Genomic DNA, 25930 nt, shown 5'->3' with positions numbered 1-25930 from the left:
TCATTAGAAACGGGAATAGTCCCCGAGGATTGGCGTACTGCGCATGTTGTTCCATTGTTTAAAAAGGGTTCTAAGAGTAAACCTAGCAATTATAGACCTGTTAGTTTGACTTCAGTGGTGGGCAAATTAATGGAAAGGATACTTAGAGATAATATATATAGGCATCTGGATAAACAGGGTCTGATTAGGAACAGTCAACATGGAATTGTGCCTGGAAGGTCATGTTTGACTAATCTTCTTGAATTTTTTGAAGAGGTTACTAGGGAAATTGACGAGGGTAAAGCAGTGGATGTTGTCTATATGGACTTTAGTAAGGCCTTTGACAAGGTTCCTCATGGAAGGTTGGTTAAGAAGGTTAAACTGTTGGGTATAAATGCAGGAATAGCAAGATGGATTCAGCAGTGGCTGAATGGGAGAAGCCAGAGGGTAATGGTGGATGGCTGTTTGTCGGGTTGGAGGCAGGTGACTAGTGGGGTGCCTCAGGGATCTGTGTTGGGTCCTTTGTTGTTTGTCATGTACATCAATGATCTGGATGAAGGGGTGGTAAATTGGATTAGTAAGTATGCAGATGATACCAAGATAGGGGGTGTTGTGGATAATGAAGAGGATTTCCAAAGTCTACAGAGTGATTTAGGCCATTTGGAAAAATGGGCTGAAAGATGGCAGATGGAGTTTAATGCTGATAAATGTGAGGTGTTACACCTTGGCAGGACAAATCAAAATAGGACGTACATGATAAATGGTAGGGAATTACCATTTGAACAGTTGAACAGAGGGAACTGGGAATAACCGTGCATAGTTCCTTGAAGGTGGAATCTCATATAGATAGGGTGGTAAAGAAAGCTTTTGGTATGCTAGCCTTTATAAATCAGAGCATTGAGTATAGAAGCTGGGATGTAATGTTAAAATTGTACAAGGCATTGGTGAGACCAAATCTGGAGTATGGTGTACAATTTTGGTCGCCCAATTATAGGAAGGATGTCAACAAAATAGAGAGAGTACAGAGGAGATTTACTAGAATGTTGCCTGGGTTTCAACAACTAAGTTACAGAGATAGGTTGAATAAGTTAGGTCTTTATTCTCTGGAGCGCAGAAGGTTAAGGGGGGACTTGATAGAGGTCTTTAAAATGATGAGAGGGATAGACAGAGTTGACGTGATCAAGCTTTTCCCTTTGAGAATAGGGAAGATTCAAACAAGAGGACATGACTTCAGAATTAAGGGACAGAAGTTTAGGGGTAACATGAGGGGGAACTTCTTTACTCAGAGAGTGGTAGCGGTGTGGAATGAGCTTCCAGTGGAAGTGGTGGTGGCAGGTTCGTTGGTATCATTTAAAAATAAATTGGATAGGCATATGGATGAGAAGGGAATGGAGGGTTATGGTATGAGTGCAGGCAGGTGGGACTAAATGAAAAAAGTTGTTCGGCACGGACTTGTAGGGCCGAGATGGCCTGTTTCCGTGCTGTAATTGTTATATGGTTATATGGTTAATTTACAGGTATTAAACATTAAATTCCTTCCATTTGGCCTATAAACCCATGACAATGAGATTTTAAAATTATGTTATATTCTGAATTCTTGTGTGAATGTTATTTGGACACTTAGGCTATTTAAAAATGTTAATCTATTCTTAAGAAATGGATAGATGTTTAGATCTAGTAATTGAATTTTGTAATTAGCTACAATTAGGTAACTAACTAATTATATGCTTTAATTTCAAGTCATCTAAGTAAGATTGTTTCCTATTTGTTTCAGAATGCTTCAATCTATAATAACTGAACATTTATTTCAGTTCTCTTAAATTTTAAGAAAGTTATCGGCCTTTAAATGTTCTCGATCACAGCTTTTGTGTTAAGTCAATGAAAAAGCAATAGGGAACAAGATGCCAATTTCCGAGTATGAAAATGGCCATAATTCTTTTAATACTGAAGATATGAAAGTGAATTAGGTGTCAAATTAAACTTATTTTTATGCTTTATCTGATGGGATACATTAAAGACTTGATTTTTAAAATCTCAAAATTTTGTAACATTGCTACTTCTATCCGATTTCCGATACCCCTCACTCTTCATGGTGCTCTCACACAATATAACCAACCCCTCAACACCACCAAGCTCTGTTTAAGCTCAGTAGAATACCCATTGCTCAATCAGAAACCTCTAATTTCCCAGGTCCTCTACAATGTGTACTTTTTTTAATTAAAAAAGAGATAAGTATTAGCACATAGCCAAATAAAAACATTGCACAACAGAATAAATCAACCTACCAATTTGCAAATAGCCAAATCATAGAATAAAAATATCACAGATAACCTTGTGAATTTGAATAATAAAAGCACAATTTAAATGTACTATTTTTCGAAATCAGTTGCACTGGCAAACAGATTGCACATGGTATGTTATCAATGACATTTCAACCAAAATAATATCATCAACAGGTTTCTTGTTTTTCAGAGGCAAATAGTATTTGTTAGAATTGTCAACGCATCTTTCAAAGACTTCAAAGTTAAACTACTGCTAAATAGACCAGTTGTATATATTTTACGGACATTAAGGACACAACTTAACCTGGGTGACACGATGGTTGGCTTTGAAATAAGACATCATTCCACTTACCAAGTTCTATTTTTAGGAGAAAGAAATTGCTCTTTCAGCCAAAGCAGCTTTTCTGGAAAAATAAAGGATAATTTATACATCAAAACATCCTTAATTAAGTACTTATACATTCAAAGGCAAGTATTCCTTATTAATCATTATCATTACTTGTGTCTGCGTATCTCTCTAAGCATTGTGAGCATCAAAAAGAATATCATATGAACAATCACCTATTCTACCAAAGTAGCAGAGAGCTTTAACCCTAACCAAAGTAAACAATATTCAACAATCCAGCTAATTTTGCATTAAACCAGCAAAGGACCATGATTCAAGAGAGTTTATTGTCATGTGTCCCATCCCAGATAGGACAATGAAATTCTTGCTTTGCTTCAGCACACAGAATATAGTGGGCATAAATAAATACAGAACAGATCAGTGTGACCATACACCATTGAATATATATATATTGCAGGTAAAGTGCAATGGGCTATTAATGTTCAGAGTTTTGTTTGCGTTGAGTTTAAAAGCCTGATGGCTGTGGGGAAGTAGCTATTCCTGAACCTGGTCGTTGCAGATTTCAGGCTCCTGTACCTTCTACCTGAAGGCAGCGGGGAGATGAGTGTGTGGCCAGGATGGTGTGGATCCTTGATGATGCTGTCAGCCTTTTTGAGGCAGCGACTGTGGTAGATCCCCTCGATGGTAGGGAGGTCAGAGCTGATGATGGACTGGGCAGTGTTTACAACTCTTTGCAGTCTTTTCCGCTCCTGGGCGCTTAGGTTGCCGAACCAAGCCACGATGCAACAAGTCAGCATGCTCTCTACTGTGCACCTGTAGAAGTTCGAGAGAGTCCTCCTTGACAAACCGACTCTCCGTAATCTTCTCATGAAGTAGAGGTGCTGATGTGTTTTCTTTATAATTGCATCAGTATTCTCGGACCAGGAGAGATCTTCAGAGATATGCACACCCAGGAATTTGAAGCTCTTGACCTTCTCCACCCTCGACCCATTGATATAAACGGGACTGTGGGTCCCCATCCTACCCCTTCCAAAGTCCACAATCAGTTCCTTGGTTTTGCTGGTGTTGAGAGCCAGGATATTGTGCTGGCACCATTTGGTCAAACGGTCGATCTCACTTCTATACTCTGACTCATCTCCATCAGTGATACGTCCCACAACAGTGGTGTCGTCAGTAAACTTGATGATGGAGTTCGCACTATGACCGGCTACGCAGTCATGAGTATAGAGTGAGTACAGCAGGGGGCTGAGCATGCAGCCTTGAGGTGCTCCCGTGCTGATTGTTATCGTGGCTGACTCATTTCCACCAATACGGACAGACTGTGGTCTGCGAATGAGGAAGCCGAGGATCCAATTGCCGAGGGATGCGCAGAGACCCAGTTCTGAGAGCTTGGTAACCAGCTTGGAGGGGATGATTATATTAAATGCCGAGCTGTAGTCAATGAATAACAGCCTGACTTATGAGTTTTTGTTGTCCAAGTGGTCCAGAGCGGAGTGGAGAGCCAGCGAGATCGCATCCACCATAGCGTTCCATGGCTATCAGTTGATTTTTAAAAAAATAATAGGATGTTTAATACTTAGTGTTCTCTTCATATAGCTATGATCTAATTTGAAAATATGACGTTTCTACTACAGTACAACACAAAGTGTAGAATCTAAAATAACATGGTTGTGTGTATTTTTGTTTTAAGAACAGATCATTCAGCAATTGCAACTCAGAAATTTCCATAGTGGAATTGGGAATACAATTTTTGAGCAAAAAGCGATATTTGGTCTATAAGAATATCATACTAACATGCAGAGACATAATCACTCATTTTACATTTACTTATCAAGTAAGTTTTTGTTAAACAAATCAGATGATGTTTTGGGAGACAGGAAGACAGCACAGCAATTGTTGAGTACGAAACATTGTTTGCAACCAAAATAATCAACCTATCCAAATCATATTTTCCAAACTTTACCTAAAATGAACATGTTGCATAACACTAGCACCCATTTCTAACTACAATTCTCAAGAATACAAAAAATTAACAAATTGCTACATATTAATAATAAACTGTAGGGCCCCTGGAGCAGGGCCCTACATCGCCCGGCGTGGCTTTAAATGGCTGCGGACTTGCTAGCGCCCGCCGGGGGCTCCAACATCGGGACCCGGAGCAGGACCTTACATCGCCCGGCGCACTTTAAGTGGCCGTGGGACTTGCTAGCGCCCGCCGGGGGCTTTGACTTTGACTTCGGGAGAGGAATGGAGAGCAGGGGAGAGACAAGACTTTGCCTTCCATCACAATGAGGAGGAGATTCACTGTGATGGATGTTTGTGTAAATTGTGTTGGAGTGTGTCTTGGTTCTTTTCTTGTATGGCTGCAGAAACCAAATTTCATTTGAACTTTATGTGAGGTTCAAATGACAAATAAACGGTATTGTATTGTATTGTAAACACATTTTCTAGTGCATTCTGCGTTGATAATTCAGGTGAATGCACACGGAAGATCTTCCTTCATAAAGCGATTAAATAAATCTATTGCATATAAATAAGATGTGTAATTAATCTGTTTAGTGCCTCAGGCATGGAATTGAAACACACCCCACATATGGAATACCAATGGGCAGTTGCAATTTTATGAAGCATCTCCACCAACTTGCAACAAATTTATGGAAAATAATGCCAAAAATAGGTGTGGTGCTTAAAGAAACAAATATTCTGAAATAATACAATTTCCACTTATATGAAGACTATACCACAGGAAAAATCACCCCAAGACATATTGCCCAAGGGTTGTCAAACAAAAATACCAAGCCACATTGTGAAGTGCTAGGGTACGTAGCCAACACAGGCTTAGGTAGAGGTAGGTTATAAGGACATTATTAAAAGAGAAATGAGTAGCAAAGTGGAGTTTTTGGTTTAGAACACAGAACAGGACCCTGGCTGGTTGTATTGGAGCATGGCTCAAAATTCAAACGCTGAGGAACAAATGAGGCTACAGAAAGTGTTTGATATCCATCATGTGTATTGAACTCACTATCACAGCAATCTAGAAGGCAGCAATGATCCAAGATCCTCACAATTCTAGCCACACACTCATCTTGCTACTACAATTGGGAAGAAACAACAGCCGGAGAACCATGATCTCCAGGTTCAAGTTCAAGAACAGCTTCATCCCAATAATCATCTGGCCCTTGCATAATACTAACCACAACTCCACCTTAGCAATGATCTACCATTACCATTTGTTTTAGCTGCACTACATACAGTTTTGCAGTATTATGGCCTGGTTTCAGGCCACTGCATTGGTTGTATTATTGTGTTAATGGACCTGTAATGCTGCAGCAAAAATAATTACATTGTTCCCATTTATACATATAACAATTAAACACTCGATCCCCTGAACAGATTCCTGTTAACTCCCAGTGGAAGAGGTGCAGAGAATGCATCACTGCAGATTCTGCAGTTCCAACTGCACAGGTAAAGCAGCTTGGCAAGAGCTGGCCCATCCAGTGAAGAGCTGTGTAGAGATATCGGAAAAGACTGGTAGATGGAAAGGGGATCAAAAAAGATAAAGTGAAATATTACCTTTGCCATCACTGATTTTGATCAGAGTGGTTTCTGTGCTGTATTAGGAGTGGAAACATGACTGAAAGGATTGAAAGGAATTTTGTGTAAGATGAACATAGATTCTGCGGAGGAAAGTCGGAGATGGAGAAGGAGTATAAGTTATGAGGAACAAGGTAGCTCATGGATGGGCCTGGAAGGAACGTAGGCAATTTTTTTTTGTGAGAATGCAGCAAAGGTGAATAAGGCAAATTCATTGGGGTCCGGAGGGAAAACAGAAGAGCCACGAGAAAAAGCTACCAGTTTGAGACTGGTGTACGGAAAATAACATAGAAACATAGAAAATAGGTGCAGGAGTAGGTCATTCGGCCCTTCGAGCCTGCACCGCCATTCGATATGATCATGGCTGATCATCCAACTCAGTATCCCGTACCTGCCTTCTCTCCATACCCCCTGATCCCTTTAGCCACAAGGGCCACATCTAACTCCCTCTTAAATATAGCCAATGAACTGGCCTCAACTACCTTCTGCGGGAGAGAATTCCAGAGATTCACCACTCTCTGTGTGAAAAATGTTTTCCTCATCTCGGTCCTAAAAGATTTCCCCCTTATCCTTAAACTGTGATAACTCAAATACACAATGTTTGGCTGGTGAGGAATAGAGGCAATGGCCAGATAGTTTCAATTACTGCATAAAAAATCAACCATGATCTTGTGCTTGTATTTAACTTAAGAGTGGAACAGAGAGAGGAAATGTTAAAGTAGAAATGTTGCAATAGAATAAAGCTGGATTCCAGCATGATTTGGAATCAGCAGATGAGAGCAGAAGCTGTAAGTGCTCATGTAGACTAACCATATATAATGGCTAAGGACTAAATAATTGGCTGCCATACACAATCAATTCTCTATCTTTGTGAAGTAGGGAAAGGACATAAGGATCGCTTCAGAGAAATAGCCAAAGCGAAAATTGAGTTAATGGGGAACAAGGCATCAAAGTTGGGGGCAAGGATTTGGTTCAGCAAATCACGAGCTTAGAAGCGATGTTAGTATATTGTGCTATTGTGCGCACACACACACATACAAAACACACACACACACACACATGTATATAGGTAAATATGTATAAATATATATACACACATGTATATACATACATATACATACATATATATACATACAGACACACACACACACACGTACATATAAATGTAATTATCGTGGCTTTGTCAAACATAAAGTTTAGCACCACACGCTATGAATCCCAGTTGTGGAGACATTGGTATCGCTGTCTCATTGTAGGACACTGATTTTTCTTTTTCATTCTGGATTATAAATCATGTATTGTGGCTTTTTTAATATATAATTTATGATGATTTTATAAGTGATATACTAAGATTTTATATGTATTTTATGGTGTTTTTATATGCAATGTATTTTTATGTAATGTTGTCCCTTGTCTGGACCTTGAGTCCAAAATAAAGTTGTTTATTATTATTATTATTATTATTATTATATATACACACACATATATATATACACACACACACATATACATACACATATTCATGTGTATTTTATATACATATAAAACAAACATTTTTATATACCTGTCACAAACATTTCACATTATAATCTTTCAAAACTGCAGGTAATGTATCAAAGATTATTCAAGAGAATAATTCTGTTACTCACCTTACTGAAATTTCAATGAGTGAAACAGGTGGGATGGGGAAGGGGATTGGAAGTGGGAACAGGCCACAAAATTCAAGTTACATTTTGAATTTGTAGGCATGCATGGTCAAATCAGAGTTAAACATTGGGATGAACAACATTCTCAGACTAATTTAAAAAAAACTACTTTTATTTTTTTTCAGTTACATATTGGGAAACAGATGTATTACATCACTTGTACAGTCAGGCAGAGTTCACTTTATTAGTATTGACAGAAAAGCAATGACTGCATAAAATTATTGGCCTAAACTGAACACAGCTGCATTTTCCAATCATGATCAGACTGCATTGTCGGAAGGAAAATCGATCCCAGGCATAAAATGCAGCACTTGAAATCTTGCCAATAAGCTTGTGCTGATGTACTGGTCTTCATTTCAGCAAACAGGAAATGGTTGATTTGTTTGTAAAGATTACAGTCCATAATTACATTAATATACAGTACACCTTCCTTGCTTTATGTGCCAACATCACGTTGTGCACTCCGTACAGGCAAAAGACCTACCAACAAAAGTTAATTTGAAAGTGATGATCAAATTTGTGGAGGTACAGAAAAATTACTGTACTTATTTACACTCATCATGTAATTAAGAGGAAAAAAGATTTGGTCATATACTGCAGACACAAAAGTAATTCCCTGCCCATTATGATTTGCAGTTTCATGTTAAAATATTCTAACTTTTCTTCCAGTCTTTCTACTCAAATGCAAAGAAATTTGCATACAACGTATTATTTGAATTTAATACATTGCATCAGACATAACCCAGAACTTGACGTTCAGCGCAAAATTGAAACTAAAAACCTGTAGAAAACAGCTGATAAACACTGCACAACATTGGAAGTCCCAGTGGTGTATTTAAACGTCTGTGGAAGCGAACCGTTGAGCAGAAGATGGAAAACAGAATGAGATGTTTTGTAGAACAGCTGATCTGTTCCTAATGCAGGCACTTTAAGGATTTATAGAGAAAGTACCTGACCCATCTCCAGAATGAAGTCTTTGAACGGCTATATTTACGATAGGAAAGGAATGCTTCACATACAACTGCACAGTTTAGGTACCACAGCTATTAAATGCAACAGGCAATATTACCTGGCCCATTTGTTTCACATTCTTTAGCTTTCTATTAAAGAACTATTTTATGAATTAGACGTAGTGCATCCAAATTGCCTGACAATTCTAGATGTTACCTAGGTCTTACCTAAAATCCATTTAGGCCAAAGCATTTGGTGATATACTGCAGACACAAAAGTAATTCCCTGCCCATTATGATTTGCAGTTTCTGGATTTTAAATCATGTATTATGTATTAAGTTCATTCATGATACATCGCTCCCATTATCCATCATCACAGGTTTAGTCCATGTGCTTCCTCACGGCATATTTCAAAGCATGATCAAAATATCTTCTTACCTCCTTCATTCTACGAGCTCTCAGGACATTCAGCATCTATCAGTCCAAACAATACATCAGGAAGCACAGTTTACATTTTACAAACATGTCATAATATCATACAATAAGCACATGCTGCCCTTCTACTGCATTTCTTCTCCATTTGGAGGTAAATAAAGCAGGTATTGTTTGTACACACAAATGTCTGGAGCCATCTCAGGTTGTTTGTATTGTAATAGTGCAACAGCCATGAATCGCCGACCTGCTGAATCAACCCAATTCCTTCCACAGTTGCTCTGGACAGCAGCCTCGACAAAGACAGGTGCACACAGCATAAAATGTAATACTGAAAATTTTGTGCAGAGGTCTTCAATCAAGATAAATAAAAGATAATTGTAGAATTCAGACTTGTCTGTTTGTTTTGTCCTAGTTTCTTCAGTTATTGAGATAATGATAATCATGTCCTGGATCATCAGGCTGACAGACCAAACCCCTGGCTATGCAATTACTACAGATATATTCAAAGGAGCTCCTGGGCGACAAAATTAGTTCTCAACTTGTAAACATTCAGAGGTTGTCACTACCAAGCACCTTACAATTCCTGCCTTTCACGTGCTGGGACCAAATCAACCCATTGTATTTAAACAAACTCCAGCCTGATTTGGTTAAAGTCACAGAAAAAGTTTGAGTTTCATACATTACCTGGCAAAAGGTCCCTCCTTCAACCTCAAAATATGAACACATAGACATAGGATGCGACATAGTTTCAAGATGATGAAATAAAAACAGAACGCCCACATCAGACAACCGCCCAAATTACTGGGCAAAAATACAAGGAAAAGTCCTTTGATAAAGTCTGTTGTCACTGCAGAGATGATTGATTTTTTTTGTTTATGAAGAGACAGCAGATGAACAAGTAAGTAATTCTCCATGATCAGACGGCTTCCAGAGTCATTTGTGACGTTGAATAGTTTTCCTTTTTCTCCGTTTAAAGAAACAGCAGCACCTATGCGTGTTTGAGAGGGAAACAAAATCACTCTGGAATCTAATTCAACTATAATTATACTTTAGCCAAAACTCTTGTAACAAAATGTTATATTTAGCCAATTATACTTGCTTAGATTCACCTATATAAGACTTGGGATGTATTTGAATTATATAAGTATATTTCAGAAAGTCAGAGCAGGAAGCAGCTGGGATATGTTAATGAATATAAACAGCGGACAAACAAGTACAAAGCCCAGAGAGTCACAGAGAAAGAGGAGGTGGGAATTAAGACCAGGTACTGAAAACAAAACCAAGACAAAAGAATGAGGATCAAAGAGAATGAAGATGAAACTTGGGTATTTGTCTAGTTGATGTTCTTTGAATTGCTTCCAACACATGACGTGGATAAGCTTTTTCCATTGAGAGTAGGGAAGATTCAAACAAGAGGACATGATTTGAGATTAAGGGACAAAAGTTTAGGGGCAGCATGAGGGGGAACTTCTTTACTCAGAGAGTGGTAGCTGTGTGGAATGAGCTTCCAGTGGAAGTGGTGAAGGCAGGTTCATTTTTATCATTTAAAAATAAATTGGATAGGTATATGGACGGGAAAGGAACGGAGGGTTATGGTCTGAGTGCAGGTAGATGGGACTAGGTGAGAGTAAGTGTTCGGCACGGACTAGAAGGGCCGAGATGGCCTGTTTCCGTGCTGTAATTGTTATATGGATATATGATTATAAACCTATGCCTTTCTTGAAATAACGGAAAAAGATAGTGTACAAAATATTCTCCAGATGTGTTTTCACCAATGAGCTAAAGTGAAGCATTTGAAACATTAATCGACCTGAAACGGCAACTCTGAAGGAAAACTTTCTGAAGGAGGAACTCAGGGAGGCCTGGCGGCATCTGTGGAGGGAATTGACAGACGGTGCTTCGGGTCAGACCCTCATTCAGTCTGTCTGAAGAGAATTGGGAGTCTGAAGCAAAGTCCCGACCCAAAATGTCATCAGTCCATTCCCTCCGCGGATGCTGCCTGACCCCAAGTTCCTCCAGCACTTTGTGCGTTGGCCAACATTCCATCGTCTGCAGTTTCTAGTGGCTCCATTAACTTTTTTTTTCCCCACAGATGTTGCCTGACCTGCCAAATCCCTCTGACATTTTCCGTTTCAAAACTAAAGCAATACTCTCCATTTTTATATCCAATTCTTTTTACTATAAACGATAGCATGGCCTTAGCTGTCCTGATTACTTGAATGCACAATCAGTTCATTGCTGCAGATGTATCTTTTTGGGGAGCAGGGAAATCGCTGCAAGTAATAGCCTGAATGCACAGGTCATTGCTGTACCGATGCTTCCTTGAATTGCTGTAGTTAGTGAAGTGAGGTAACTACTGGAGTACTAATGCTTAGTGACAAAGGGTTTCAGGATTTTCATCCAGCAACAATAAAAAGCAGGCAATACATTTCTAAGTTGGCAATTTGTGTGGCTTGAAGAGAATGATGCAGGTAGTCATGTTTCTATTGCCCTTTCCCTCCAAGGAGGTAGGGATTCTGGGTTTGGGAAATGCAGTGAAATAAGTTGTGGTAAGTGGCCGCAGTATTTCTTGGAGAAGGAATTCCGCACAGAGAATGTACTGTCGATGAAGGAAGTGATTGTTTAAGATATAGATTAATATATAATTTTTCTTCTACAACATTTAGCTTTTAGCTGCACTTCTATAGTATTAGCTAATGCTCAGGCAGATTTCTATGCTTTATTATGTAAAAATCCTGCATTAAAAAAATTGATGGGTAAATTGACAAATAATTAAACAGTTACCACTGAAAATACGAGGCAGTATCAAACGAAGTAGTAGATCACTAAGCCCTAAAGCATGCCCTGTCAGTGGGCCGATTAGGAGCTTAGATTTGTGGATTATTGTCCAATTATTAAAAACCATTCTTTTTATTAATAACATCAATTAAAATGCCTTTTGAAATACTAAATGTTCGGAGGTGAACATACAACAGCATCCAATTTGCATACAAGGTTCTTTGCTAAAAACTGTACTTTGCTTTTCTTTCTTGCATTTTTCTCATTTCATGACTGTGGGCACTGATATTTGCAGCTGAGAATTCACATATCTTTGCAGCCGTCATTAATCTTCAACATATAAGGGAAAACAGGTCACAGTCTAGCCTAATAATCATGTTTCCATTCACTGACCAATGGTATCTTGTACCTGATCCTCATTTATTTGGAGTTTGGATTTTGTGGGGATTTCCGCGATCATTTGCCTTAATATTAACATTAAAATTACAGATGTCTTAAAGGTACTTTTGGGCGGCACAGTAGCACAGCAGTAGAGTCACTGTCTTACAGCGCCAGAGACCTGGGTTCGATCCTGACTACGGGTGCTGTCCACATGGAGTTGGTACATTCTCCTTGTGACCACGTGGGTTTTCTCTGGGTGTTGCGGTTTTCTCCTACATCCTAAAGACCTACGGGGTTGTAGATTAATTGGCTTCTGTAAATTGTCCCTAGTGTGTAGGATAGTGCTAGTTTACGGGTGGACTAGGTGCGGGCTTGGTGGGCCAAAGGGCCTGTTCCCACACCATCTCAAAAGTAAAGTCCAAAGCCTAAAACTGCATTTAAGCTGCTTCTCTGGTGATGATTCTCCAGAGGTCCCAGTACATAATCAAGAACATCTCTGTGATGATTAATGGCAGCAATGTTTGCATCCGATGACCATGTGCAATAGTTTCCGCTGTTCGTTCTGAACTTCAGGCAAGTGTCTCCTTTTCCAGGGAAGTCACATGTGAAATAATTTATTATCAAAATAATTAATTATAAACAAATGTGCTATTTCAATATATAGCTGAAAGAAATTGGCTTATCAAAACTAAATAATGATAATTGAATAAAATATTAGGTGAACTTAAATATCCAGTTCTAACTACAGATCCCGTCATAAACTTATTTTTCTCTTTTAGAGCCACTAACTAGAGAACAGACTAAAACTGAAGAGGCAAGGAGTAATAGGAGTGATAACCTTTGTCAGGCTACAGCCAGTAATGGTTTGGATTTCACTACCTGAAAGATTTAATTATTGTTTTCAGAAAATAAATAGATAGATTTAAAGGGGGGGGGGGGGGGGGGGGGGGGAGGGGGGGAGAGAGAGAAGGGAACAGATTGTACATAATGGGGAAATTGATGGGAAATGGATTGGTTTCCCCTAATTGGGAACACAAACTGACATAATTGGCCAACTTCTGTGCTGCAACAATTCTATCTTCTCATTTTCACTTGTACAAGAAGCTTCCATTGCATGCACCACACTCTACCACCAAGTATCTACCATCTGTTAGATCAAACATCTACCAACATGATTCAACCATCCAAGGGAAGATTCTGAAATGCATCTTTGCTAAAACAAAACCTTTTCAAGTTGGATCAGTTTACAAGAAATTTGAGGCCATCTTGTTATCCAATGACTGATTGATGAGGAACCAGTGAACAGGCTTGAAGATGAACTGCTTTCCCATTTCATCTCTCTAATACTAAATACGTACGTTCATAAAGTGAAGTAGTATATAAATTAGCTGAAAAAACAACAGCAAGTATCAATCAGACCCAAAAATCCAACTTGTTTTTCCAAGTTATTTTTGAAACCTGAACAATGCCTTTCCATATCTAAATGTTCTCACAGAAAATATTCCAAAGGGTTTTGCAGGAGGTATCAGCTGAGAAAATATACGGAGCTAAAGATCATGGATGAAAACCTTGTTCATGAGGGTGGGTTTAAGGAGGGCCTTCAAGAAGGAAGTTGAAAGACCAGAGAAGTTTATAGAGAGAATGGTAACGCATCAGAATTGGAAAGTTGAAGACATATGACCCAATGACAATGAAGAGGGAGGAGGTGGGGAGTAAGATGGTTATTTATATATGAAGAGATTTTGGATATGATAATACTTATATTTTCAGATAATCGATAAAAGATAGGCAAAATAATGCACTGATCTATCCTTTAAAATATGTGGCTTCATTATAGCTATTTAATTTGGCTGGCTTATTAACAAGACTTACATTTTTTAAGTACAAAATCAAACAATGTGAAGCTCAGAAAAAAAGGTTTAACTGGGAGATGCCATGCTTATCCCATTGTTTCGCATGTAAACATAATCGAATGCTCATCAACACTCATTAAAATTAAGCTCACAATAGACAGTATTGAAGAATGTAGGGCGACAGAAAACTAGTTAGTACTTAGAAAGCAGAGTAAACATTTTCAGATGAAGAGCTCCCATCCCTTCACACCTGTCGTGGATGAAGTTATTCAATTTTAAACCAAAACAATTAACACCTTTTTAGTGCATGAAAGAGTTGGGAGATCTAGGTCAGCGCAGTGAAAAGCATAGATGAACAAAAAGCAAGTTCAACATCACAACTGTTCTTAAAGGCAAAAATCAAACTTGAAGGCAGAGGTATGTAAAGCCAGCAGAATAGTTCAACAACAAGCAGTTACTGGCTATCATGCTCCTGGTTTGCATTGTTCACCACTATTGCGTGAATGAAAAGTTTCAATGATTAATGTGGTCAGAAATGTGAAAAATATTATTCAGTATGCAATGCATGCATTTCTTTTGCATGCAGGCATTACAAATTGTCATGCAAATGAGTGTTTTTAGATATGACTAAGGAGCAGACTGGGTAACTCTTGTTATGCTGAACCCATTCCAGCCTAGCTGCAGACTTAAACCACTCACCACATGTTCAACACTTTCTGGCAGCTATACAAAAAGGGAAGAAAACAAAACAAAAACAGAAAATAGAAAGAATCAAAAACAGACCCCACAAGTGAGAAAACTGCTCTAAAAAAATTAAACCTTTTAGCCTTCTTGAGCAAGCTTTAGAACCACAGAAGCAACACATAACAGATACGAGCTTAGAAATTTGTCTGTGAAATATTTTAAAAGGTTCTTTGGGTGATAAGCACATTAAACCAGAATAAAGCGACTTTTGATGAATGTCCTTCGGTGCCTTAGTGCTACTTTTTGGGCAAGATTTTTATATTTGCTACCATTGTTTTTCTATCAAACTCGGCAATGTAGCGACCAAAGATGGACAAATCAGCAAGATTTCCAATCGTAATAATTTGAATAAAGAAAACCCCTCACTCAAAGGAACCAGTTCTCCCTACTGTTCAAAATTCAAAAACAATATTATACAAAAGGGCTGATCTCTCTAAACCTACATTCATTGTAGTTCGGTGACACATCAATATTTGCTTACAGCTTAATATCTGTCCACAGCTTGTACTGAAGACTGACTCTTTCCTGCAAACTACACCAAAAAAATGCTGCCATCCAAAGGCCATTTTCCAGCCATTACACTTCACTTTATGAATGACGTGAATTTGTCAAAGACAGCTTGCAGGAATCACAGGCTTCCCAAGACAACATTGCAGGAGGCACACCAGGAATCTGCACCCACCACCGTATCCACCTGGACCAAACACCATCTTATTAACCCAGAGCCGGCACCCACCGCCCCTATTCTGCACCCATCACCTTATCTACCCAGACCCGACACACATCACTATATCCACCCCAGTCCAGCACCAGTCTCATCCGGCCTAGTGTCACAGGGAGCTTCCATGTACACCACGTGTATACCCAGTTACGCTTCCACATAATAGTCTTCATTCATACCTCTGACCCCTCATGAAACTTTGTGTGTAAGTTCTGGTCTGATCTTCTCTCAGTGGAAACCAAGGCAATCCCTGCTCTGACCTGTCTCTTCAGCGCATCAATTCAGCACTCAACTGCCAACACATGGTAAATCTAACAAGTTGCTGCTCCACCAAGGCATTCAGAAGCACCTTAATGCTCCTGACTCTTCAACAGCTGACCTCAGGAACAAGCAGACTGCAATAACTACTATTGGAGACACTGCAGTAGAACCAATGGACACTGTCAGTAGACACAATTTCTCCTTGCAGACACATCACAGGAAACCTCTTACAAGCACTACCTGGATGTGACCTTGTGTCGCCTTTGTGCCCCCCCCCCCCCCCCTCCTTGAACAGATGACATCCTTCCTGCAGGTGAAGTGATCAAGCAGCCTCTCAAAGTCCTGCCAGTGAACCAGTGAGCTCACTCCCTGTCCTTGGGGGTGACTGGATTGGGCTGTTATCTCAAATGACCAGAAGAATGCTGCAGGTATTCTGCGCTTGACTATCCAAGGACCGTCTGATGAATCTCATCTGCATGGCTCAGTACTGGAAGCTGTGAGATAGTTGACTAGATTTCCAGTAATCCCAGGTATTTCTGAAGTAGCGTGGAGGAAAACTGAAAACAATACTTCCATGCACAACACCTTTTTAAAAATAGAAGAAAGACACAAAATGCTGGAGTAACTCAGCAAGTCATGCAGCATCTCTGAAGAAAAGGAATAGGTGACGTTTCGGGTCATGACCCTTCTTCAGACTTAAAGTCTGAACTGAAGTCAGACTCAATGACTTGGAGTCAGAAGAAGGGTCTCGACCCAAAACGTCACCTATGCCTTTTCTTCAGAGAAGCTGCATGACTCTGGTGCACATCAGCATCTGCAGTTCCTTCCAACATCATTTTTAAAATGGCAATGTTGAATACTAATAAAAAGGCTGGGAAAATATGCAATTCTGTTTGGACATAGGAAAAGCACAGACAAATTTCTAAGCCACAGAAGCATTTGCTTTTAAAAAGAACCAAAATTACAGTTAAGCAAGAATGATTCTCAGAGACCACTTTCAATAGGTTTCAGCCTTTTTTTAAACAAAGGAAAATTCAGTACACGTGTAATCAAAGTATTGGTATTATTTTGCAAATAACAGATTTACTTCCATTGACCGCTTAAACCTCAGGTTCAAACCATTTAAATTGAAAACTATGCACAATTATACTTTGCGTATTAGCATTTAGTTTCATGCTTTGGTTTACAAATTGGGAAAAGCTTAAAAACAAATCTGTAAACAAACGTGGACTCAGCCATTTGAAAGACATTTTTATGCAACCAGTACACTTTCAGTAACTTCAGGTTATTTTCAACAATTGGTATGGAATGACATGAGTATTGAACAGCTGGTGCATGCATTGCTGTGTGCAACTCTCCTCGGTCATCATTTGTTTCCTTACTTTTTTCATCATCATCAGTTTTGCCTTGTGCCATCTAATTTCATTTAATTTGATTAATATAATTCTTCTGTCATTTAATTTGTCTTCCACTCTCACAAAGCTCCGTTTATACACTCACCTTTACTGCCTCTGTAATTGCTTAAAATCTGTGACATCTCTAATTTATTTTGGTTCTGAAGACCATCAAAGTGAAATATCTACTGTTTCTCCACCCACGTATGACGTTCAACCTGCTGAAATCTCCAGGAATTTTATGTTGTATTTCAGATCAGACTTTATGTTTTAGCTTAACTGGATGATGTCTGAAGAATTGTTAAGGTTTACAAATTTGGATTGCTGCAATGGGGAATTGAAAGAAGTCAATATTGATGAGATTGCAGGAATCCTGGCTGAGATTTACTAATCATCGTTGGACACAGATGCGGTGACGGACAACTGGAAGAGGGTGGCTAATGTCGTGACTCTATTTAAGAAGAGCTACAGAGGAAAACCTGGGAACTATTGACCAGGTAGGTTAGCATCTGTGGTAGGAATTTTACTAGAGATATTCATGCAATTGGAAAGATCTGGGTTGCTTCCGGATAGTCAGCATGGTTTTGGGTGTGGGAGATCGTGTTTCATGTATTTCATTGTGTTTTTTGAGAAAGTAATCAAGAAAGTTGATGAGAGCGGAGCTATAGACAGTCTATATGTTCTTCAGCAAGGCCTTTGAAAAGGGTCTGCATGGTCGGCTGATCTGTAAAGTTTGATCACTTAAGATCGAAGTTAGCTAACTGGATACAGAATTAGCTTTGTGGTAAGAAGCACAAAGTGGTGGTGGAAGATTTTATGGACTGGAAACCTGTGATCAGTGGTATGCCTCAGGGATTGGTACTGGGCCCCTAGCTATTTGTCATCTATTTGAATAATTTGGGTGAGAATGTACACGGCATCATTAGTAAGTTTGCAGATGGTACAAAAATAAGTAGTGTCGTAGACAGTGAAGATGGTTATCAAGAATTGCGGTGGGATTTTGATCAAATGGGCAAACGAACCAAGAAATGGCAAATGGGGTTCAATTCAGATATGTGCGAGATGTTGCATTTTAGAAAGTCAAAGCTGGGAGGGTCCTTCACTGTGAACTGTAGGGTCCTTGGGCGTGTTGTAGAGCAGAAGAATCGAGGAATACAAGTGCATAGTTCCCTTAAAGTGGTGTCACAAGTATATAGGATGGGAAAGGTGGCCTTTGTCATGCTGGCCTTCACCAGTCAGTGAAATTAGTATTGAAGTTGCAACGTAATGTCACATTTGTGTAAGAAATTGGTGAGGCCGCACTTGGAGCACTTTGTTCAGGTCTGGTTACAATCAATCGGAAGTAATTAAGTTGGAAATAGTGTAGAGACGATTTAAGAAGATGTTGCCAGGACTTGATGTCTGTAGGTAGAAGTTGAGCAGATTAGTATTTCATTGCTTGGAATGCAGGAGTGACGGGTGATCAAAAGTGGTGTATAAAATCATGAAGGAATAGATAGGTTGCATGCACAGAATCTTTTTCCTGGGGAGGAATAAAAAAGTAAAGGGCATGGGTTTAAGGTGAGAGGTTAAACATTTAATAGGAACCCAAAGGGCAAGTTATTCATACAGAGGGTGGTGAGTATCTGGAATGAGATGAAGTCGTTGAGGCAAGGAGAATAACCACATTTGAAAGATTCTTGGATAGGTACATGGATAGGAAATGTTTTGAGGGATATGGCCCAATAACAAAAAATGGGACGAGCTTAGATGGGGCACCTTGGCCAGCATGGACAAATTGGGCCAATGGACATGTTTCCTTGCTGTATGTTTCCATGACTATTAAAGTCCCTCTTCTCCACTCTCCCATCAGGCATGAGGCACAGAAGCACATCTCCAGATTCAGGGATAGTTTCTTCCCAGCTATTATCAGGCAACTGAACAATACCATCAACAACGAGAGAGCGGTCCTGAGCTACTATCTACCTCATAAGAGGCCCTCGGACTAACCTTAATTGTAGTTTACTGAACTTTATCGCACTAAATATTATTCTCTTTATCATGTATCTGTACATTGTGGATGGCTCAATTATAATCATGTATTGTCTTTCCACTGACTGGTTAGCACGCAACAAAAGCTTTTTGCTGTATCTTAGTACACGTGACAAAGTACACCAAAGGGCTTTAGATCCGTCTTGGACAAATTTTCCGATTTACAATAATCACAGAGCAATACTAACTTGTAAAAACAACAACATTTCAGAGTGAAATAAAACATGCACGTACTTTGTTTCATCCATTACTTCTACTTCAGCTGGGGCCGTGATCGGTGCATTGGAGTGTCCAGCTGTTGGATCGTCTGTATTCAATTCCCCATTCGTTGAACTAACCACCTGAAAAGCAATCAAAGCCACCAGGAATGACTAAAGCTACAGCATCTGACAACTATCTTCATCAAAAATGATCCTCATTTTAAGCAATCAAGTTATTTGAAAACATTCTATTGTCTCGTAACAGCCAATAGCTTTAAACTACAACCACTGGCTCGTAATTTACCATCAAATTTTTGTTGCCCTTTCTTTTCCTTTTATCCGTTTTTTCTGCTGAATAGACAAAGAGCAGGTTACGATCATTTGGCAGTAGATAATGGTACCCCGCAAGATGCATTCTCAGTCCCTTATTATACTGCCTACACACTAACGACTAAGGTCAAATTAAGGTCAAATTCTATTTACATGTTTGCACTTGTCAGTACAGCAGTGGGCTGCATCTCAAACAGTGACGAGTCGGATATATAGGAAGGAAATAGATAGCCCTCAAGACAACACCCTCACTCAGTGTTAGCTACTTATTGACTTCAGGAACAGAGGTGATGGACACACCCCAGTCACTGGCAATGGTGTCAAGGTAGAGATGGTTGAGTGTCAAGCCGTAAATATCACCAACAATTTGTCCTGGACCATCCACATTGAAGCTACAGCAAAGAAAACACACCAACAGCTCGACTTCCTCAGAAGACAAAATAAGTTTGGCATGTCTCCAACGACTTCTACAGATGCACCACAGAACGCATCCTGTTGGAATGCAGCACAACTTTGTTTGGCTACCGTCTGCCCAAGACCACACAGACAAACTAGAACCCACCTCACCTCCCTCCACTGCCATCAACTCCGTTTACACTTGACAAAGCTAACATAACCACGGACCATTTGCACCCGTCACTCATCCTCCCCATTCTCTCCCCCCCCCCCCCCCACCTGTCCAGTGGAAGACACAAATACAAGAAAGCACATACCACCAAACTCAAGAACAGTTTCTTCCCCGCTATAATCAGACTACTGAACATTCCTCCCAGAGGCTTCAGGTGAAATCCCAATCTTCCAATCTACCTCATTGCAGTCTTTAGCCTTTTTTAAAAACCTGCTTTTTTCTGTAGCTGTAACACCCTGGTACTGCAACATTATTTTTTTTGGTAATTTTTTTTTTTGCACTACCTATTGTTCTTGTTTATGGCTTGATCGCATTCTTGTACGGCATGACGTGATGACATGGTAGGCACACAAAGTATTTCACTGTTTTTCAGTAACACATGACAATAATAAATCAATACCAATGCTTACATACACAATGTATGGCACAGAGCATGGTAAAAAATTGCTCCTTTGCCAGCCCAAATAAAAATTCACAGCATCACTCTAGCAACTGTTTTCAGGTGATGGAGATCATCTTGTCCAAAGAGCTAAAAGTGTTTCAACACAAAAAAAAAGTTCCCCAAGATTTACTTTCGAGAGTGAGCGTGGAAAGAGGCACTTCGGACCGATTCCATGCCAATCAGAAAAGCTGTCCAGATCACTCTGTGCGCTAGCACTATCCAACTGATTGGGGATAATTTACAATTTACTGAAGCCAATTAACCTAAAAACCTGTATATCTTAGGAGCGCGATTGGAAACCGGAGCATCTGGAGAAAGCCCAGTTACAGTGAGAATGTACAAAGTCCGTACAGACATCACCGTAGTCAGAATTGAACCCACGTCTCTGGCGCTGTAAAGCAGCAACTCTACCGCTGCGCTACTGTGCTGCCCTTCACACCTAACTGATGACTTAATTACAAGATAAGAAATGTTTGAAAATATCTTCACTAATTACCAAGTAAATCTGCGCAGTGGTGGCTCGCTGCTGCGGCCCGACTCCGGAGCTCGGAGGCTCCAGCTGCAGACCTGTGGACTGGAATATCAGGAGCTCGCGGGTCCGGGTGGGAGACCACTTTTCGGAGCTCCCGCAACGCAACTTCTCCAGCCCGTGTCGCGGGGTTGGAACGACCCGGAGCGGGGCCGTACATCGCCCGGCGCGACTTTAGTGGCCGCGGGACATTCCAGCGCACGCCGGGGGCTCCAACTTTGTGACTTATGGACCGGGAGCGGGGCCATACATCGCCCGGCGCGGCCTTAATGGCCGTGGGACTTACCATCGCCCACCTGGGGCTTCGACATCGGGAGAGAAATGGTGCAGGGGAGAAAAAAGACTTTGCCTTCTATCACAGTGAGGAGGAGATTCACTGTGATGGATGTTTGTGTAAATTAAATTGTTTGTGTGTCTTGTAGGAATTGTTTTGTTTGTATGGCTGTGGAAACGGAGTTTCGTTTGAGCCTCACTGAGGTTCAAATGACATGGAATAAATATTGTATTGTATTGTATTCTCGTTTTAATGAGCAATGCTGCAGATTCTACTCTCTCCCCTTCTAACGTCACAAACCTTTTTAGGCTTGGCAGAATGTTGCTTTTAAAATTAGTAAACATCAGCTCAAGCTTGCAGTTTGATGAAAATGAATTCCCATTAATTAGAATTCATTGATAAATCAACCATGGAGCAACCCTTTAAACTGAAGCAGCGAGTTTTCAACCTTTTATGCTTACAATTGTAGCATAATTACCAAATAATCCCTAGGATGTAAAGCAAGTAGCTTCCTGCATATTCATGAGATGCCGAAACATAAAGTTCAGACGTTCATGTTATCAACGGTAAAATTACTGACACTGAAAACTAGAATTGGTAAAAATAAAAAAGGCCTGAATCTAAATATCAACGCTATCTGTCAAAATTATTTATGAATCAAATTCTACAAAGCTAAAATATTTTGGTCAGGTCACTGTCCGATGAGCAAACATAAAAGAGAGTTCCTTCAAATCTGGTGAACATATCCAGGGACAGGTTCTTCCCAGCCGAAATGGAATAGTCCTCTCACCAGCTGGAGTGTGCTCCTGACCTCCCATCTACCTCATTGATCTCATTGGAGACCTTTAAATTATCTTTAATTGGAGTTTATCTTGCACTAAATGTTGTACCCTTCATCCTTTATCTGTACACTGTGGACGGCCTGGTTGTAATCATGTGTAGTATTTTATTCTCCTCCCTCCCAACATGTAAAAGGAATTACATGCCAGAAGCAGGGACAGTTTCTTCCCAGCTGTTATCAGACAACTATACTATCCTACCACAACCAGAGAGCAGTGCTGAACAACTTCTTTTCAATAATAACACGCAAGCCAGACAAATTAACATGGATGCAAAAACTGCTGATAGCTAATAGCCAATTATTTATTTTACTGCTTTCAATCAAAGGGCCAGCTGTAGAATAGGTAGCTTTTACATGAAAATTACGAGGTGTCCTGCAAGATAACTGCTTGATGAAAAGTTATCGGCTATGTCAAAGACTAGAGGGCATTGCTTTAAGATGAGGGGGGGACATTTTAAGATATACGAGACTGCTTTTCTTAATACAGTTTTTTATTATCTTCCTGACCTGAAAAGTCTGCCATCCTTTTTCCCCAGAGATGCTGCCTGACCAGCTGAGTTGCTCCAGCACTTTGTGACTATTTTCGGTATTGATCAGCATCTGCTATTCCTTGTTTCCACTAATGGTGTAACACTAAAGCTTTTGTGCTTTTTATACTTCCAGAAAGAAGTCAGCTGAGGCAGAATGGGAATTCATGTGCTGTTGAATTGGGATGTCACAGGTTCAGTGGTATTCTGAGTGCAATACTGTGAGCCACTGTAGGTTCCATCGTAAAATCAAAATCCACCCTGCCTGTGGGGGGGGCCATCCCTAGGAATGGGAGAAGAGCCTTGGTTCACTATCATTTGAACTCGGAGGAAACACTTTTATTCTTACTAATCTGATGCCCAAATGCATTTCCTTCAAAACCACAGAAGATAGTCTGAGCAGAATACGGTAGCCTGAAATTTTTTTAACATAAGTGCAGCTTTTTGTGGAATATTTTACATGAACCATGAACAGACTGGATGTTATTTTAGCTTCTCATCAAAAAGGCAACACCACAGATACTGCCCAGATAATATTTTAGAAAGGCATTGAGTTATAAGCATCATAGACACAAAGTGCTGGAGAAACTCAGCGGGACAGGCGGCATCTCTAGATAGAAGGAATGGGTGATGTTTCAAGTCGAGACCCTTCTTCAGACTGCTCAGCACACCTATCTAATATTTATATCTCAACTTTATTTATCGAGTCTAGTTCCTTGTAGGAGCATGCTATGGTGAAGAAATGCTCTTCAAGGAAAACTTCTACTTGGGAGATACACTTGTGAACACGTGACTTACAAAGACTATTCTAAATCACACATGTTCTGACGCTTATATTTTCTTCATTACTTCAAATTCATGTTAGGCAATAGACAATAGGTGCAGGAGTAGGCCATTCGGCCCTTCGAGCCAGCACCGCCATTCAATGTGATCATGGCTGATCATCCCCAATCAGTATCCCGTTCCTGCCTTCTCCCCATATCCCCTGACTTCGCTATTTTTAAGAGCCCTATCTTGCTCTCTCTTGAAAGCATCCAGAAAACCTGCCTGTGAGGCAGAGAATTCCACAGACTCACCACTCTCTGTTTTTGCTACCAAAGTGGATAACCTGACATTTATCCGCATTAAACTTCATCTGCCCACTCCCCCAACCTGTCCAAGTCACCCTGCATTCTCATAGCATCTTCCTCACAGTTCACACTGCCACCCAGCTTTGTGTTATCTGCAAATTTGCTTCGTGTCATCTGCAAATGTTCTTCAAATGCATAGGGAATAACAGAATGAAAAAGTATGGAAATCTTTTTTTCCCATCGTAGTGCAGTAAACTAAAAACAATTGCATTTTATATTCTCAGAACGCCCTGAAGCAATTGGTATCCCAGTAAATTACTTGTCACTCTTTCCGTATAGGAAAACATAACAAGACCCTCCAAACAACAATCGGATTAAAAAAAACAACTGTGGGATAAAAGAACCAAAAGAATTACATATCTGTACACAAAATAAGCATCTCACATGATGGTCAAAACTTTAACAATGGTCAAAAGCTTTTCAGCAAAAGATAGAAAAACATTCAAAAACATGAAAGAAAATTGGACAAGATGCTACAGCTGAACAAGACATTGGCGAGGCAAAACCTGAGTTCAGTTTTGGTGACCCTACTAGAGGAAAGATGCCATTAAGCCAGAAAGTGCGCAAGGATTTATGAGGACATTGCCAGGACTCGAGGGAGAGTTTGGGTAGGCTAGGAGTGATCTTGCAGAGGTGTACAAAATCATAAGGGGAATAGAGAGGGAAATGTAGATTTTTTTCCCTCAGAGAAGGGGAATAAATATTATAGGGCATGGGTTCAAGGTGCGAGAGGAAACATTTCATAAGAATCGGAGGGGCAACTTTTTCCACAGATGGTAGAGAGTATATGAGATGAGCTGCCAGAGACAAGTACAATAACAACATTGAAAAGACATTAGGACAAGAACAGGGAAATGATAGGTTGAGGGATATGGGGCAAATGTGACCATCTTAAATGGAGCATCTTGGTCGGCATGACAAGCTTGGCCGAAGGGCCTGTTTACATGCTGTGTGACTATGACTACAATAAATATCAACTATTAGGATAACAAGTTGTTTAAGAAGGAACTGCAGATGCTGGAAAATCGAAGGTCGACAAAAATGCTGGAGAAACTCAGCGGGGCGGCAGCATCTATGGAGCGAAGGAAAGGAAGAGGTGGAGCCAGTGGGCTGAGGGAGAGCTGAGAATGGGAGGGGAAGGAGGGAGAACGTATGGACTACCTGAAATTAGAGGTCAATGTTCATACCGCTGGGGTGCAAACAGCCCAAGCGAAATATGAGGTGCTGCTCCTCCAATTTACGGTGGTCCTCACTCTGGCCATGGAGGAGGCCGAGGACAGAAAGGGCGGATTCAGAATGGGAGGGGGAGTTGAAGTGCTGAGCCACCGGGAGATCAGGTTGGTTATTGCGAACTGAGCGGAGGTGCTCGGCGAAGCGATCGCCAAGCCTACGCTTGGTCTCACCGATGTAGAGCAGCTGACATCTAGAGCAGTGGATGCAATAGATGAAGTAGGAGGAGGTGTAGGTGAACCTCTGCCGCCCCTGGAAAGACTACTTAGGTCCTTGAATGCAGTCAAGGGGGGAGGTAAAGCGACAAGTGTAGCATTTCTTGCGATTGCAAGGGAAAGTGCCC

At 40.2% G+C, this 25930-nt stretch overlaps 1 protein-coding gene across 11 annotated transcripts in view; it reads right to left on the bottom strand.

The window, feature by feature from the left end:
* Nucleotides 1-8001: 8001 nt before the first annotated feature.
* The window catches only part of csnk1g3 (casein kinase 1 gamma 3), a 224408-nt gene continuing 206479 nt past the window's right edge, over nt 8002-25930 (bottom strand). For 6 of the 11 annotated variants that reach the window (XM_033017513.1, XM_033017512.1, XM_033017515.1 and 3 more), the window contains 3 exons: nt 19691-19797; nt 15005-15028; nt 8002-10281 (listed from right to left, as the gene is read on the bottom strand). In XM_033017513.1, the coding sequence (XP_032873404.1) occupies nt 10227-10281; nt 15005-15028; nt 19691-19797 (186 nt within the window). In that variant the 3' untranslated portion in view covers nt 8002-10226. The remainder of the gene's footprint in view (nt 10282-15004; nt 15029-19690; nt 19798-25930) is intronic. The other 5 variants (XM_033017514.1, XM_033017519.1, XM_033017517.1 and 2 more) reach the window with 1 other exon arrangement.

Source organism: Amblyraja radiata, chromosome 3, assembly GCF_010909765.2.
Source record: "Amblyraja radiata isolate CabotCenter1 chromosome 3, sAmbRad1.1.pri, whole genome shotgun sequence".
Classification (NCBI taxonomy): Eukaryota; Metazoa; Chordata; class Chondrichthyes; order Rajiformes; family Rajidae; genus Amblyraja; species Amblyraja radiata.
Note: the sequence above shows the minus strand (reverse complement) of the source record. Positions and strands in the feature narration are given on the sequence as shown.